The sequence below is a fragment of the Pongo abelii genome, chromosome 4 (assembly GCF_028885655.2).
Source record: "Pongo abelii isolate AG06213 chromosome 4, NHGRI_mPonAbe1-v2.0_pri, whole genome shotgun sequence".
NCBI lineage: Eukaryota > Metazoa > Chordata > Mammalia > Primates > Hominidae > Pongo > Pongo abelii.
The window spans coordinates 41786286-41800574 of NC_071989.2; the positions used below are offsets into that span (position 1 = coordinate 41786286).

At 39.9% G+C, this 14289-nt stretch overlaps 1 protein-coding gene across 1 annotated transcript in view; it reads right to left on the reverse strand.

Moving 5' to 3' along the window:
* The window catches only part of PLCXD3 (phosphatidylinositol specific phospholipase C X domain containing 3), a 200333-nt gene extending 189428 nt beyond the window's left edge, over window positions 1-10905 (reverse strand). The window contains exon 1 of the mRNA XM_002815523.5: window positions 10536-10905. Coding sequence (XP_002815569.1) covers window positions 10536-10638 — 103 coding nt within the window. The 5' untranslated portion in view covers window positions 10639-10905. The remainder of the gene's footprint in view (window positions 1-10535) is intronic.
* Between the last annotated feature and the right edge of the window lie 3384 nt (window positions 10906-14289).

Here is a 14289-nt window from a genome sequence, read left to right on the forward strand (position 1 = left end):
TGGGGAAAGGATAGTCTCTTTAACAAAGATGTTGGGAAACTATATATCCACATGACAAATAATGATTTTGGATCCTTATCTTACAACATATGTATGTAAATTAGTGCAGCCTGTATGGGAAATAGTATGGCTATTTCTCAAAGAACTAAAAATAGAACTTCCATTTGATCCAGCAATCCCATACTGGTCATCTACCCAAATGAAAAGAATTCAATACATCAAAAAAACACCTGCACTCATATGTTTATCTCTGCACTAGTCATAATAGCAAAGGTATGTAATCAAACTAAGTGCCCAACAATAGATGATTGGATAAAGAAAATGTGGCATGTATACACAATAGAATACTATAATATTCAGCCATAAAAAATAATAATGTCGCTTCTTTTGCAGCAACATGAATGGAAGTAGAGGTCACATTATCGTAAGTGAAACAAGCCAGACACAGAAAGACAAATATTGCATGTTCTCACTCATAAGTGGATGCTAAAATATGTGTACATACGAATGTAGTGAGTGGAAAAATAGACAAGAGATACTCAGAAGGGTGAGGGGATAAAAGGGAAGAGATACTGAGAAATTACTTAATGGGTACGATGTATATTATTTGGGTGACAGATACCCTAAAAGCCTGACTTGACTATTATACAATCTATGCACATTTATCCCATAAACGTATATATTATATGCACACACACACACACACACACACACACAAACACACAACTTAAATGTAAGACCTGAAACTGTAAAACTCCTGGAAGAAAATGTAGGGGGAAAGCTTTATGAAGTTGGGTTTGGCAATGAGTTTTTGGATATGAAATCAAAGCCACAGGCACCAAAAGCAAAAATAAACAAGTGGAACTACATCTAACTAAAAAGCCTCTCTGCAGGAAAAGAAATAATCAAGAGAATGAAATAGGAGAAAATACTTGCAAACCATATATATGATAAGGGGTTAATTTCCAACTATATATAAGGAATTCCTACAACTCAATAGCAAAAACTAAATAACCTTATTAAAACTATACAAAGAAGAAGTGTAGACATTTCTCTAAAGAAGACATGAAATAGCTAAGAGGTATGAAAGAGTGCTCAAAATCACCAATCACCAGAGAAATGAAAATCAAAACCACAGTGAGATATCACCTAATACCTGTTAGGATGGCTACTATCAAAAATATATAAAATAATAAGTGTTAGGAAGGATGTACAGAAATTGCAATTCTTGTACACTGTTGGTGGAAATGTAAAATTGTGCAGCCTCTATGGAGAACAGAATGGAATTACCTCAAAATTTTAAAGATAGAACTACCACATGATCCAGCAGTCCCACTTTGGGGTATTCATCCAAAAGAACTGAAATTGAGATCTTGAATCGAGATCTCTATTCTCATTGCAATAAGCTTCAGTATTGTTCACAATCAAAATGTATATCAATGGATGAATGGATTAATAAATATGGCATATACATACAAATGTACTATTATTCAGTCATAAAAAGAAGAAAATCCTGTCATACGCTACCACATGGGTAAACCTTGAAGACATTATGCAAACTGAAATAAACCAGTCACAAAAGGACAAATACTGCATGATTCCACTTAGATGAAGTATCTAATAGTCAAACTCACTGAAGCAGAGAGTGGAATGCTGGTTGCCAGAGACTCGGAAAGAGGGGGAAAAGGGAAGTTTCTATTCAACAGGTATCAAGTTTTAGTCATGCAAGATGAAAAAGTTCTGAGGTCTGCTGTTCAATATTGTACTTACAGGTAGCAACACTGTATTGTATACTTAAAATTTTAAGAGAGTAAATTTCATGTTATGGTTGTTAGGGTTTTTACCACAACAAAAAAAATAAGGTGTGCTAAGAAGCCAAAGGAAGAACACGTTTCACGAAGGGAGGTGTGGTGAACCGCATCAATGTTGCTGAAATGTCAAATAAGATGATAGAGAATTAACCATTACCTTTGGCAAAATACAGATCATTGGCTACCTTGATAAGAACAATTTTAGTGAAGTGATGGGGAAATGAGATTAGTATGGACTAGGAAGAGAAAGAGATATAACAACCTGAAGGTAGAGAAGATATTTTTACAAGAATAAGAGAAATAGTTTACTGATTGAGGGGCAGGTGTGGTAACAAATTTTTTTTTTACAAGGGGCATTATTACATATATTTGCATGCTGACTGGAATGATCCCATAGAGGTAGAGAAAAAAGATGACACAGGAGAGAGTGGACAAATTCAAAAGTAAGCTTTGAACAGATTTGAGTGGATGGGATCCAGAACACAAGTGGAAAAACTTAGCTTAGGTATGAGCAGGTCTAGGTCTTCCTCTTATTTAAAGGAAGTCCAGAGTATATAGAAATAGATGCATTGTGGGTTCAATGGTGGGAAACTGAGGAAGATCTTATCTGTTTGCATCAAGTTTTTAAATATAAAATCAGAGGTGAAGTAATCAGTTTAGATGAGGAGGGAAAGAGTAATTAATAGGATAAAATTATGTGTCTGTTTGTATGTGTGTGTGTGGTGTGTGTGATTTAACCTTTTCTTGATGGGTCAGAGCACATCAATTAACTGTTAATGTGCTTTAATACAATGGAGCCCTTTCTTTAATATAAAATAAGATGTGATGTAATCAGTACAGATGAGGTAGAAAGAAGGTGTTGATTTGAGAATCAAGAAGAGGTATAAAATTGTCATCTTAGATAACAAGAAATGAATTTACTAAGGAAGTGTAGTAAGTCTCTCTGCCTGTATTGAATACCCATTTAAAATTTATGGTCAGAAATTTCCAGTGAGTCCAGTCACCCAAGCCGTTTAATTTCTCTCCAACAATGTTCATCCACTGAAGTTTTCTGGGATCTGAATACTTAGAAAGTTGAGTTTAACTGAATTGGGGTTTTCCAGGTAAGCAGAACAGAAAAAGTGAGACAAGAGCATTAAGATCATCTCCAAAGGTGTGAATCTCATGCTGGACCAAGAAATTTGGCTTTATCAGCAGAGAAATGAGGACATGAAAGGGTGATGAAGACTAAACAAAACTTCACATTCTGCAGCCTTCTTCTCTAGCAGCATTCATGGCAGGAGCTTTACATCCCCTGACAACCTTTCTTTTCTTGAGAAAGGGCCAGGACAGTTCACATAGGTGTGTGTTTAGGGCTAACTTCCCTCCAAGGCAGCTATGGTTATCTTCCTCCTACTCTTCTTCCTCCTCTAAATGGCAGCATGGGTGTATGGCCTGAGACATGCATTGAAGATAAGTCCTATTTGCCCACTAGGACTACCAGTGCATCTTTCTCTCCACTACCTAACAAGCCATAGGGGGGTTCCAGGAAAGCATAGCAGGAAATTAAGATGACCATTTATCATAATCCACTTTGCCTCAGGAAATAAAAATTTTTCAAGTGAATGAAGGAACCAAATTTTCCTTTATAATGATAATTATGGATAAATGTGACTGCTTCATAAAAATTAACTCGCAGAAATAATTCTTCTATGTAAAACATAACATTAGCTTGCATTTAAGATAGAGTGTTGTAAGAGCTGTCCACTTCCAGGATCTGTAATAAAATATAGGAACATAACAAGAGCGCATCTAACAAATCCATGGGCCATCTGTTTCAGTACCTGACCTCCGGAGGTGACTAATCCTGGCTGCTTCTCAAGAATATTTAACCATCTCCTCCTGCCCCTCTCTTACTGACCTATCTTCCCGTCTTAATAGAGCATAATAAAAACATATGGTGCTGTAAAAAGCTTCTGGCAGCAAAATTCCACCTGAACCATGATTAATTTTTTCACTCACTTTTCCCTTCCTTCTGGAATATATGATATAGACAATTTTTTGGTCCCCACTCTTCTAAGACCCATTTGAACCCCACCCAAACCAGAAGACATGAGAGGAGTCTATAAACTTCTTGACGACTTTAATTTCAATGACTACGTCTAGGACTTCCTTGAGTGCTCATCATGGTGGCATGTTCTCTGGCTTCCAAAAACTAATATTTTTGGGCAAGAGGCATCCTCACTGGTGGTAGTAGTTAAATTTTCGAGAAAACAGAGCTTTCCCCTTTAAGCAACAGGAATTAAAATGTGTGTGTGCACACTTGTGTGTGTGTGTGTGAGTGATTTAACCTTTTCTTGATGGGTCAGAGCACATCAATTAGCTACTAATGTGCTTTCATACAATGGAGCCCTTAGGGATTACTTTAGGGATGTGGGATTAATTGGCTCTGTTTACATTATACCAGCCTGCTCAGTGGGAAAAATATAGACCCTAGCTGTGTTCCCACTCTAGACTTGCCTAAAGGAATGATTACATTGCACCCACTGGAAGTTTACTTATAGGAAAAATCAAGAAGCTTCCTGAAAAAGAAGTTTTCTTAAGAGGAAGTCAATACAAACACATATGTGCAGATGCAGAGTGAGCTAACATTGAGCATAATGCAGAGTATAGAATAAAATTTGTCCCACATATTTTCCTCTGCCCAGCCACATAAAATCATACCTTAGTCCCCAGGCAATGGAGCAACAACAAAATAATCAATATAAAGCAGGCAAAAAGATGCCTGGTTTTGGCAGTGCCAGCACTCAGGGCTTCAGCAGTGATGGCAGAGTCAACAATAGGAGATGTTGGCATCAGCATCTTCCACAATGGGGGACCAAGCTCTGGGAGCCTTTGACTCTTGTTAGACATTAACATGCTCAATGTTGGGCCTCTGCAGACACAGAATAAGCTCTGGAGGAGCTATTAGTAATCGTAGTGGTATTTTGGGCATAAAACTATGGAAGCACAGTTTCTCCATATGTCAAAGGAGCAAAGGTGACAACTCTCCAAAGCTTTCCCAAAACAGGAAAGAAGGAAAATGGCAGACACCATGTCGTAGCCCAGAGGACTAGTTTATCAATCCAGCCCAAATGACTGGCTTATAGATCATACTTAAGAATCCATCCAGATTTTTAGAACTGTTTGGAAGTTTATTAATGAGGTATTTGGGAGGAGTTGAACAACTGACAGTTGCTGTGACTCTGATTTTACTTTTGGACCGGTAAAGTGTAGAGAACACTATGTTTTGTGTCGGTGTACCTCCATTTGTTAGTCTTCCCTCATAAATATTCCCTATTGTCATTACTGATTTATGGCACTCAACAGTTTTCATCTTCTTTATAATTTGCTGTTTCTATTCTTATTGGGTGGAGTTGGAAATAAATATGAGTAAATAAACTCTAAGTAAGGGTATAATAAATTTTTATATGAGTAAAGCTTATGGGCCTTAACGTATGAACATTGTGGTATCCATTTAAGCAATTGGAGGGCTGTGTGTGCATGTGTGTGTGTGTGTGTGAAGTTTAACTATTTTAGAACAATTATAGTATCAAACAACTGACATTCAATCTAGTGGATTATAAACTGTTATATATGCTTGTACTCCATGTAAGCTATGCTTCAAATAAATGAGATGTGACTTGCAAATACAAACAAGATAGGTCATTTTCTATTGAAAACCAATTTACTGTTTTGATGTTGATGCTTTTGATGGCTTTCTGATGCTACATTTTGCGTTATTTCATGATGCCACTTTTACTCGATAACAATATTGCAAAGTTCTAGCTTATAAATAAAATGAATAAACCTGCAACTTATAACAGAAGGAGCTGGTCCTATGCACAACAAAGAATGACTCCAAATGGACAAAGAACCAATATACAGATGTTTCCTAAATTGGCATTAGGGCTCACTAGCATTACCAGATGAGCTGATTTTAAGTGCCATCAATGGCCAGTAAGAAGCGGCAGGACTTTAAGGAAATGAGGAGAAAGGTTTTACATTTATCACAGTGACCTAATGTGAACAGTTAAGTAGCAATTAAATCACATTTATTGCTCAAGGTACATGATGACCTGTCATGTCAGTTATCAGAAATGTCCCTAACTTGGGTAATTAGCTTTGAGTCAAATATGGTGTTCTGGCTTTAAGCCTGATTTTAAAATTGGAAACATGTATAGACTTCATGGTGCAATAGAAAGGGCCTAGTAAAAAATGTATATTTAAATTTGGCTCTGACATTTACATAGAAGCCCTCTTTAGAGATACACTAAAGGAGTTTTCTCAAACTTTAAATGTATATATAAATCATCTACGGATTTTGTTAAAGTGTAGATTGTAATTAAATAGATCTGATGTGTGATGTGCAGAGTCTGAGATGCAGCTTTTCTACCAAGCCCACATGTATGCTGATGCTGTTGGTCCCTGAACCAACTCTGAGTCCCAAGGCCTTAGAAGATTATTGTTAGAATGTGGGAAAAGCACATGTGTGCATAGGAAGACACTTTGTGAATGGTAAAATAGCATATATAACACTTTACATTGAATAACAATAGTCGAGGATTCAATTCATCAAGAAAAGTCCTAGTAGAACAAATTATGTTTCAGATACTGTTCAATTTTTCCTTGTTCACAAAACCAAAAACAAAACTGGGAATTAGAGAGGCAGAACAAGAGAGATATTCATCCTAAACAATGTTGTTGCTTTTTTACTGTCTTGAAAGATTCACTTCTGTATCACTATCCACTAATAAATGGGATAGGAAGTGGGAACTGCTCTTGTTTTGTTCTTTAGAAGTTTGCACAATTAGACCCAGTCCCAGATACATCCTAGAGATTGACTCCTTCCAAGTAAAATGGAAATAGAAAATTACAAAGAGGAGGAAGATGGTTGGCTCCAGGAACACAGGCAGCAACAAGAAGGGATCACTGTTAGGGGAAGAAATTAAAAACCAGTAAGTCAGACACAAGAACAGAGACTCAGAGCTGTTTAAACACTTAGCTTCCCTTAGTGAACCTGTTGTTTTTCATTGGTGTTTACATTTTCTAAAGGAAATGAACAAAATTCGCAGGCACAATCATTGATTTGTAAAGCATTTCTGTGTTCCTTATCTAAAGTACAATCAACAATTCCCTGTTGAAGAAAACATGGATTCTTTCTGAGTTTCCAGTCCCACAACATTTTGGCCAATATTTTATTATTTCGTGGTCAGTTTGCTACACTATATGAAAAAGATTTTTATCACATATTAGAGAATGCAAAGCAGACCCCTCCCATGGGCTAAACCCTTCCCAATCTTTTGGATTTTGGACAGAATGACTCTCTGTCACACATGCAGATTACCAGCACCTTACTTGTTCCCATGATGCATCTCTTTACAATAGTTCTGGAGCCACCATGAGTACAGAGTTAGAACTCTGCTTCAGAGAAACCGAATTTTCATCAGTCTCACTTTTACCTAAATGTTATACTTTGTCTTCCTGCTTTCATCTCTGTTTATCCTCTCTCACCTGCTTATAGTGAAGGGCAGTATCATTCATAATCCAGAATGCCAGTATTAAACAAATATGCATGAGTTAAAACTTAAGTTTAGTGCCATCAGAGAGAGAAGGAAATGATAAACAAGGCCGAAATTCGAGTAACTGTCAATGTGTTCTGGCTGTGTCATTTCCTTAAAAAATAAATTGAAAGTGAAATACTAATACCAATTACTAACTGAATTCCTCAGCCCAGTCAATATCATATCATGAAGCCATTTAAATGCAAAACAGCTATTGCGAGATTACTCTGAAAGCATTCAAAATGCAGAGATTTTAGAAATATTTAAAGACACTGGAACTGTGCTCTGGTGGGGAATATCACACAGTTGCACATTGCTTTTTGCTGTAACTCTGGGCAATCTGGGTGAGCTGCCCCAGGTGGGTAGCCTTATAATTAGGCAGCTCTTTATTTTCCAGCTGCTTTACCTAAGAAAACCTGAAGCTTTGAGGATGACTGAGCAGCAGTTCCGCTCAACAGAAACACTTGTGTGGTGCACCAGGAGTGGTTTTAAATGGTGGAGATAATTACTTAATTTGAGCTGTAGCAACTGGCCAAGTAAACATGTAGCAGCCAGGAAGCTATTAGCATGATTTTAAGGCAATTATTCCATTAGTGTTTAATAGTCTCCAATTAGTCTTCTCTGACTATCAAAGTTTGAATATCTTTTTTTCCTCCAAAAATTCTTAGTGCTGAGTAATGCAAAAAGGTGCCAAACCTGTTTTTAAACCTGGTTTATTTATATATGTAGATCTTCCAAACACATTTACAGAAACATGGGAGTATTCAGGAGTATAGATTTGATGAAATATGTTGCATCTATTTTTTCTCACAAGTATTGGAGTGAGAAGGGGAAGCTTCACAGGAGATCCATTTGAGTATAATACCAACAGGAGTTGGGAAAACAATATAAATTCCCATGGAAGCCCAATGCCATCATCTTTATGTCTGTACTCTACGATCACCCAGATATCAAAATCTCTCACCTCAGGTTTTTATTTTGTCCCAGGGGAGGAAAGGAAAATTACTGTGTTCCCACTAATGCTTAGTTCCTTGTTTCTTAACCCTGGTTAGTCACAGTTGCTGCTGAATCATCCAGATACAAATCACAAAGCCTTTCCCTCCAAAATTCATAGGGTATCTTCCCAAAGGTCCAATTAAGGGGTCAGATCCCTGAACTGATAGGGATAGATAGTAAGTCATTTGTCTTCACTTAGCTTCAGTTTTTTCATCTGTGACATGGAGGTAATAGTGCCAGCACTGCCTGCTTCATGGGGTTTTAGAAGGATTTTGTGAGCTGGTGTACATAACAGGGCTTTGAAAAGTGAAATATTACAGAAATGTAAGGTAGACTCAAAAAGGTATCATACCATCTCAGAACTAGATAAGCAAACTTAGGTTTTTAATCCTGTATCTCTAGAGAGTCACCTGCCAGAAGGTTTGCGTCACAGTGATTGCCCTTCTTACCTTCTGTGCATATAAAAACATTCAGGGGAAACCATGTGAAAGAAGCTGTCTAAAATCCAAATAAAAATGAAGGAAGAAAAGGAATGGGAATGCCTGTGGAAGTGAGAATGGAGTTATGCCAAATTTGTGCTTTCTACTGTCTCCTTAAAAAGAGCAATCCCCAGGCTCGCCTAGGTAGCAGAGTAAGTGCTGCATGGAGAAACTGGGGTTGGTTCTTTTCCTTGGAGATTCCTGGCCCGTAGGAAGCTATCTGTTGAAGAAGGACAAAAGGAGACAGTCCCTTCTGTGGATAGCACTTGTAGCGCAGCCTGTGCCTGCCATTGCTGCCAAACATCCACTTGACTAACAACCATTGATTTGAGGGACAGATCAACGGCAGCACTGTTGGTTGGAGCATCTAGTGATTTTCAAAATAACCCTTCTTTTGTTTTTGTTTTTGTTGTGTTTTGTTCTTTATTATGTTTTCCTCCAATAGCTGAGAGGGGGCGCTGGATGGGGCAGATCAAGAGGAGGTAGACCAGAACGTTGAATTTAATAGCCCAGCTCAGCTCAGGGCCAGAAGTGGACTGTTCATGAGTAATTTGCCCTGCAGTCCAGCTCTGAAAAGATCAAGTGTGTGCTCCCCCAACCCAACTGCATAGCCAAATTGGCAATAAAGTATGGCCGTGTCCCAGCTGTCATTGTTGTAAACTGTCCTGAAATGACCCTCACTCCTGGATACCTAATCTAGGGGTTGTTAGGAGCTCCCACCCTAGAAACCTGCCCAGTCTCTGGTCCAAGTCGCACACATCAAGCTGAAGCTTCTTGATCCCTCAGGTCTCTTCCTCGCTCTGTCCACGCTTCTTTCCTTCTAGGCTGTCTGGACACATTCTCAATCACCTTTTCCCCACTATTTGCCTACTAATCCCACCCCTCCGCTGCAGGTCACGCAGGTTCCCCTGCCCAGCTTCTGTCCCGAGCAGCAAACACACGGTCCGCAAGGGTTTGCTTTTCTGACCTGGGCGAAGTGTGTTGCCAACACGCACTTGGACCAGACTCGAGACAGCGGCCACTTGGCCAGGCCTCCCGGGGTCCAAACCGATACGAAACGGTGCCCTCTGCCCGTCGCCCCCTTGGGCTCCTTTTCAAGGGCAGCTATCACGCCGCCTCTGGTCCCTGAACTTTCCTCACTCTTCGGGAAGCGCTTAGTCTTTTTAAAGGAGATTGGGGACGAATATTAATGACTGTAGCCGAGAATCTATCAAATCTGCCCAATTCCATGCCAGGGATAGACTCAGGTCCTTGCACCGGAGGCGAGCCCCTGACACTAGCTCGCGTTCGCCGCACACAGTCACCCCACAGACCCAGAGATTTCTCCCACTTCCCCAAATCTGCAGGAGAAACCATAGGAGGGGGTCACGAGGCACCATCCTGGAGCCCAGCTTCTCCTCTGCCCCAGTCCTCCGCATACAACCTGCTTCAAAAGCCCAGGAGAAAAGCAGTCACCTTGACTCTAGCGCCTCGGTCCTTAGGGGTTTGGAAAACGCCAGGAAGCCCAAGGCTACCCGGCTCGAGCTCGCCTGGCCTCAGACCCACCCTGGAAGACGAGTTTCCCTCCCGCGGGCATCGTGGCAAGTTACCACTTAGTGGCAGATAAAGCAGGGCGGGGCAGGTGGAGCGGGCGCCGAGCGCCTAGCCGGCAGCCCCTGCGCGCCTACCTGGAATGGCTAAATTGGTGAGGGGGATGCTGTGCATGCTCTCCGGCAGAGTTGCCATCCAGTCGGCTAATTTCAGCTCGTTTTTCCCCTGAGACGAGGCCATCGTGCCAGTCGGCGTGCAGCGCGCTGGTCCCAGCACTTCTCGGGCAGGTTGGCAGGCTGCTGCCGCTAATCCAATGTTTGCTCCAGCCCCGCTAGAGTTTACACTCCTCTCTGCGCCACACCCACAGGATGGCGCAGACACATGCTAATTTTAATAATTATTCAAAACACCCCGTGCTCCCTTAGTGCCTCCGCCAGACTCCGCTGGAGCTTTTGTTCCTGACGTCCGTGCTCAGCTCTCTCCGCTCTCCCCTCCCTCCCCAACTCCCTCCTCCCGTCTTATCCTTCCTAGGCGTCTCTGCCTTTCCTCGCCATTCTGCAGCTTTCCCTGGTTTCTTATTTTTCTTTTCTATTTATTTATTTTTTTTCCAACTGCTTTGCCCATGGCTTGCTCGGTCCTTTGGTGTGACTTTCTCATCCTGTTTGTATGAAAGACAGTCTTGCACTTGAACCTAAAATCCTAGTAGACTTTGGGATGTCATTGCCTCCCGAGGAACAGACTTCTCATGCTGCCTTTCGGGGCTTTCCATCCTTATCAAAGAGCTTTCCTTTTTATAATCTACAACAGGTTATACCTTTCCTCAGCCAGAGACCACAACCCTGTTTATTAAAAAATGATGATCTTTATTCACTCTTTTGCCTACTTTGTGAAATAGCTGGTAAGTATGAGTCAGTGAAGGGCATGGTAAATTCTAGGTGGTTCCTACTTAATCCTGGGTACCTTGCTCCAGACATTTCAAAGTCAAGAAATGCTACTCCCCCTTCTTTTCTCAGATCATGAGAAATCTACATTATTTCTATGGAGAACACTGCCTCTGTCCTGTCAGTTTCATGGCACTCGGGGTAAGACAGGAGCCTTATGCTGGAAGAAAATCACCACATCTCCCAGTGACATGCTCTAATTATTGCCAGTAGCATTTGGTGGAATGTATTTGGCACCATTCAAAGTGATCTGTGTGACTGTCTGCATTTTCATTCCTTTGCAGACTGGAGAGATGTGCCTCTCTCAAGAGAAATCACTCACTGAGCCTCCAAAGAACTGTCTGGGTCCACCTGCTCTCAGATGAGTAAAAGGAGAGAGATGAAGTTTTACAAATGTAATGAGACCAGCAGTGGCCTGAATAGGAATTATAAGAGATGAACTGAAAGTGTGCTGGGCCCTTGCAACCCAGGAAATGGAGATGCAATAAACAGACCTCTGTTCTTTCATGCCAGGGTTGTGTAAATTTTTATTTTTCTGTGGGAAATGCTGTTAGATTGGGGAAATGACAATCAACATAGGAGACAAAGAGAGGCATGAAACATGAGAATAATTATTCAAGGTTAGTAAATCCCAAATAGCATTAAAAAAATAAGAAAAAACCTAGAGCCTAGCTTATTTTCTACAATGATGCTAAGTCCTAAGAATATTCACCCCCAAGTGGGGAGCACTATAGGAAAGATAGAGGAGAGGCAATACCTTATTTTGGTTATCAAATTTTCCATTCCCCTTATAAAATAAATTCATACCTTCAAGAGGACATGGTACAGTTATCTTTAGTGAGGAGGAAGAGATGCACTGAAACTTTTTCCCCAAATAAATCTTAATATACATGCTAGTACAATAGAACCCACATATCCTTCTAATTAGGATGATAGTTTAGCTTACTATAGGACTTTTGGTCAAGAGATCTACAAACACCACCCTTCTGGAAGAAAACTACAAACACCACCTAATGCTGGTGGTCTCAGGGCATGATTGCGGGGCAATCAGGAAAATTCAAATCTAGTGGTCAGCTGCTCTGTCTCTGTGTAGTTTGGGCAAGTCCTCTAGTCTCTGCTAGCCCCAGTTTTCTCCATTATAAAGTGGTAATAAGAACTCAGAGATTTGTGGTGAAGCTTCCAGAAGAGAGTACATATATGTTTAAGATAACAGGATATATGTATTTATCACTCTTTGTCTTTTCTATACTTATGAAGTATTTTTTCAAGAGCATGAGATAATTATTGAATCTGGGGTATATTTTTAATAAGACACATTTTAGAAACATGCCCTGTTAAAGTATATTGAGCTTATGTGGCCCTAAAAGTTTACAAAGCATTTTTTAAAAAATGAAACCACCTTAACTGTTGAGGAAAGTTCCCTCTGTAAAGAATCATACTATCTTTTGGCAAAACAAACAAACAAACAATCCCTTCTCTGTTTCACCTGATTTGCATTTCAGGATTTTAAATGTCTTGGTTTAATATAAGTTATTATCATTTTCTACATGCAACCCATGAAAAAAGATCAGCCTGAAAGTTGATAGTTGTGAATTTCTTTCCCAGCCTTATAATCAATATTTTGGGCAATTATATGACCCAGTTTCTCCATCTTTCTATCACCAACCCTGTTACCATTTACTAAAACACATTAGGACAATCATGTAATTTCTCTGGGCTTTAATTTTGTCACTGGATTAATCAAGGTTCTCCACAGAAACAGAACCAGTAGTACATATATATAGAGAAAGAGATTTATTTTAGAGAAATTGTCTCATATGATTGTGACAGCTGGCAAGTCCAATATATGTAGGGCAAACTGGAAGGCTGGAACATGAGATAAGAATTGTTCTTGCAGTCTTGAGTTCAAAATCTACACAGCAGGCCAGCAGGCCAGGAACTCAGGAAGGACTTCTGTGTTGCAGTTTTGAGGCAGAATTGCTGCTTCTTCAGATAGATTTTGTCTTTGTTCTTAAGGCCTTCAACTGATTTAATGAGGCCCACCCACATTAGAACAGGTAATGCACTTTACTCAAAGTTAACTGATTATAAATGTTAATCACATCCACACACACTTTCACAGCAACATCTACACTAGTGTTTGACCAAGCAATTGGGCATCACAGCCTAGCCAAGTTGACATATAAAATAAACCATCACACCCACTTGCAAATTAACTAGAAGTTACTGCCAAACTCTATGGCCCCCTTTGACTCTATTATTCTATAATTTTATTTTCTTTATGATTCTTTCTCATTTATATAGCTGCTCAAAATAGCAAAAGGAGGCATGTAATATTTACTTTCTTTTTTTTTTTTTCCAGGCTGGAGTGCAGTGGTGCGATCTTGACTCACTGCAAGTTCCGCCTCCTAGGTTCACGCCATTCTCCTGCCTCAGCCTCCCGAGTAGCTGGGACTACAGGTGCCCGCCACCACGCCTGGCTAATTTTTTTGTATTTTTAGTAGAGACGGGGTTTCACTGTGTTAGCCAGAATGGTCTCGATCTCCTGACCTCGTGATCTGCCTGCCTCGGCCTCCCAAAGTGCTGGGATTATAGGCATGAGCCACCGCGCCCAGTATACTTTCAATTTTTAATTCATGCAGACAACTTAAGATATAGACCAACATTTTTTTCCCCACAAAACAGATGAGAAAATACCAGTGGTTTTTAGTTATGGCATTAATAGTAGCCTGCCTCTGAAAATCAAATGCTTTTAGGCATAAATGAAAAGAGAAAAATGACTAATTGCAGTGGCTTTGTGCTACCACCAAAAGTTGTTTGTGTAATGCTCTGCTGTCCATCAAATTCATATACCACGCAAAGTTGGTGAACAAGGATACTCATCTGGAGCATTTTCTTACTTCATATCCTCTTCCACCCATAAAAATACATAACTCTTTGCTATGTATTT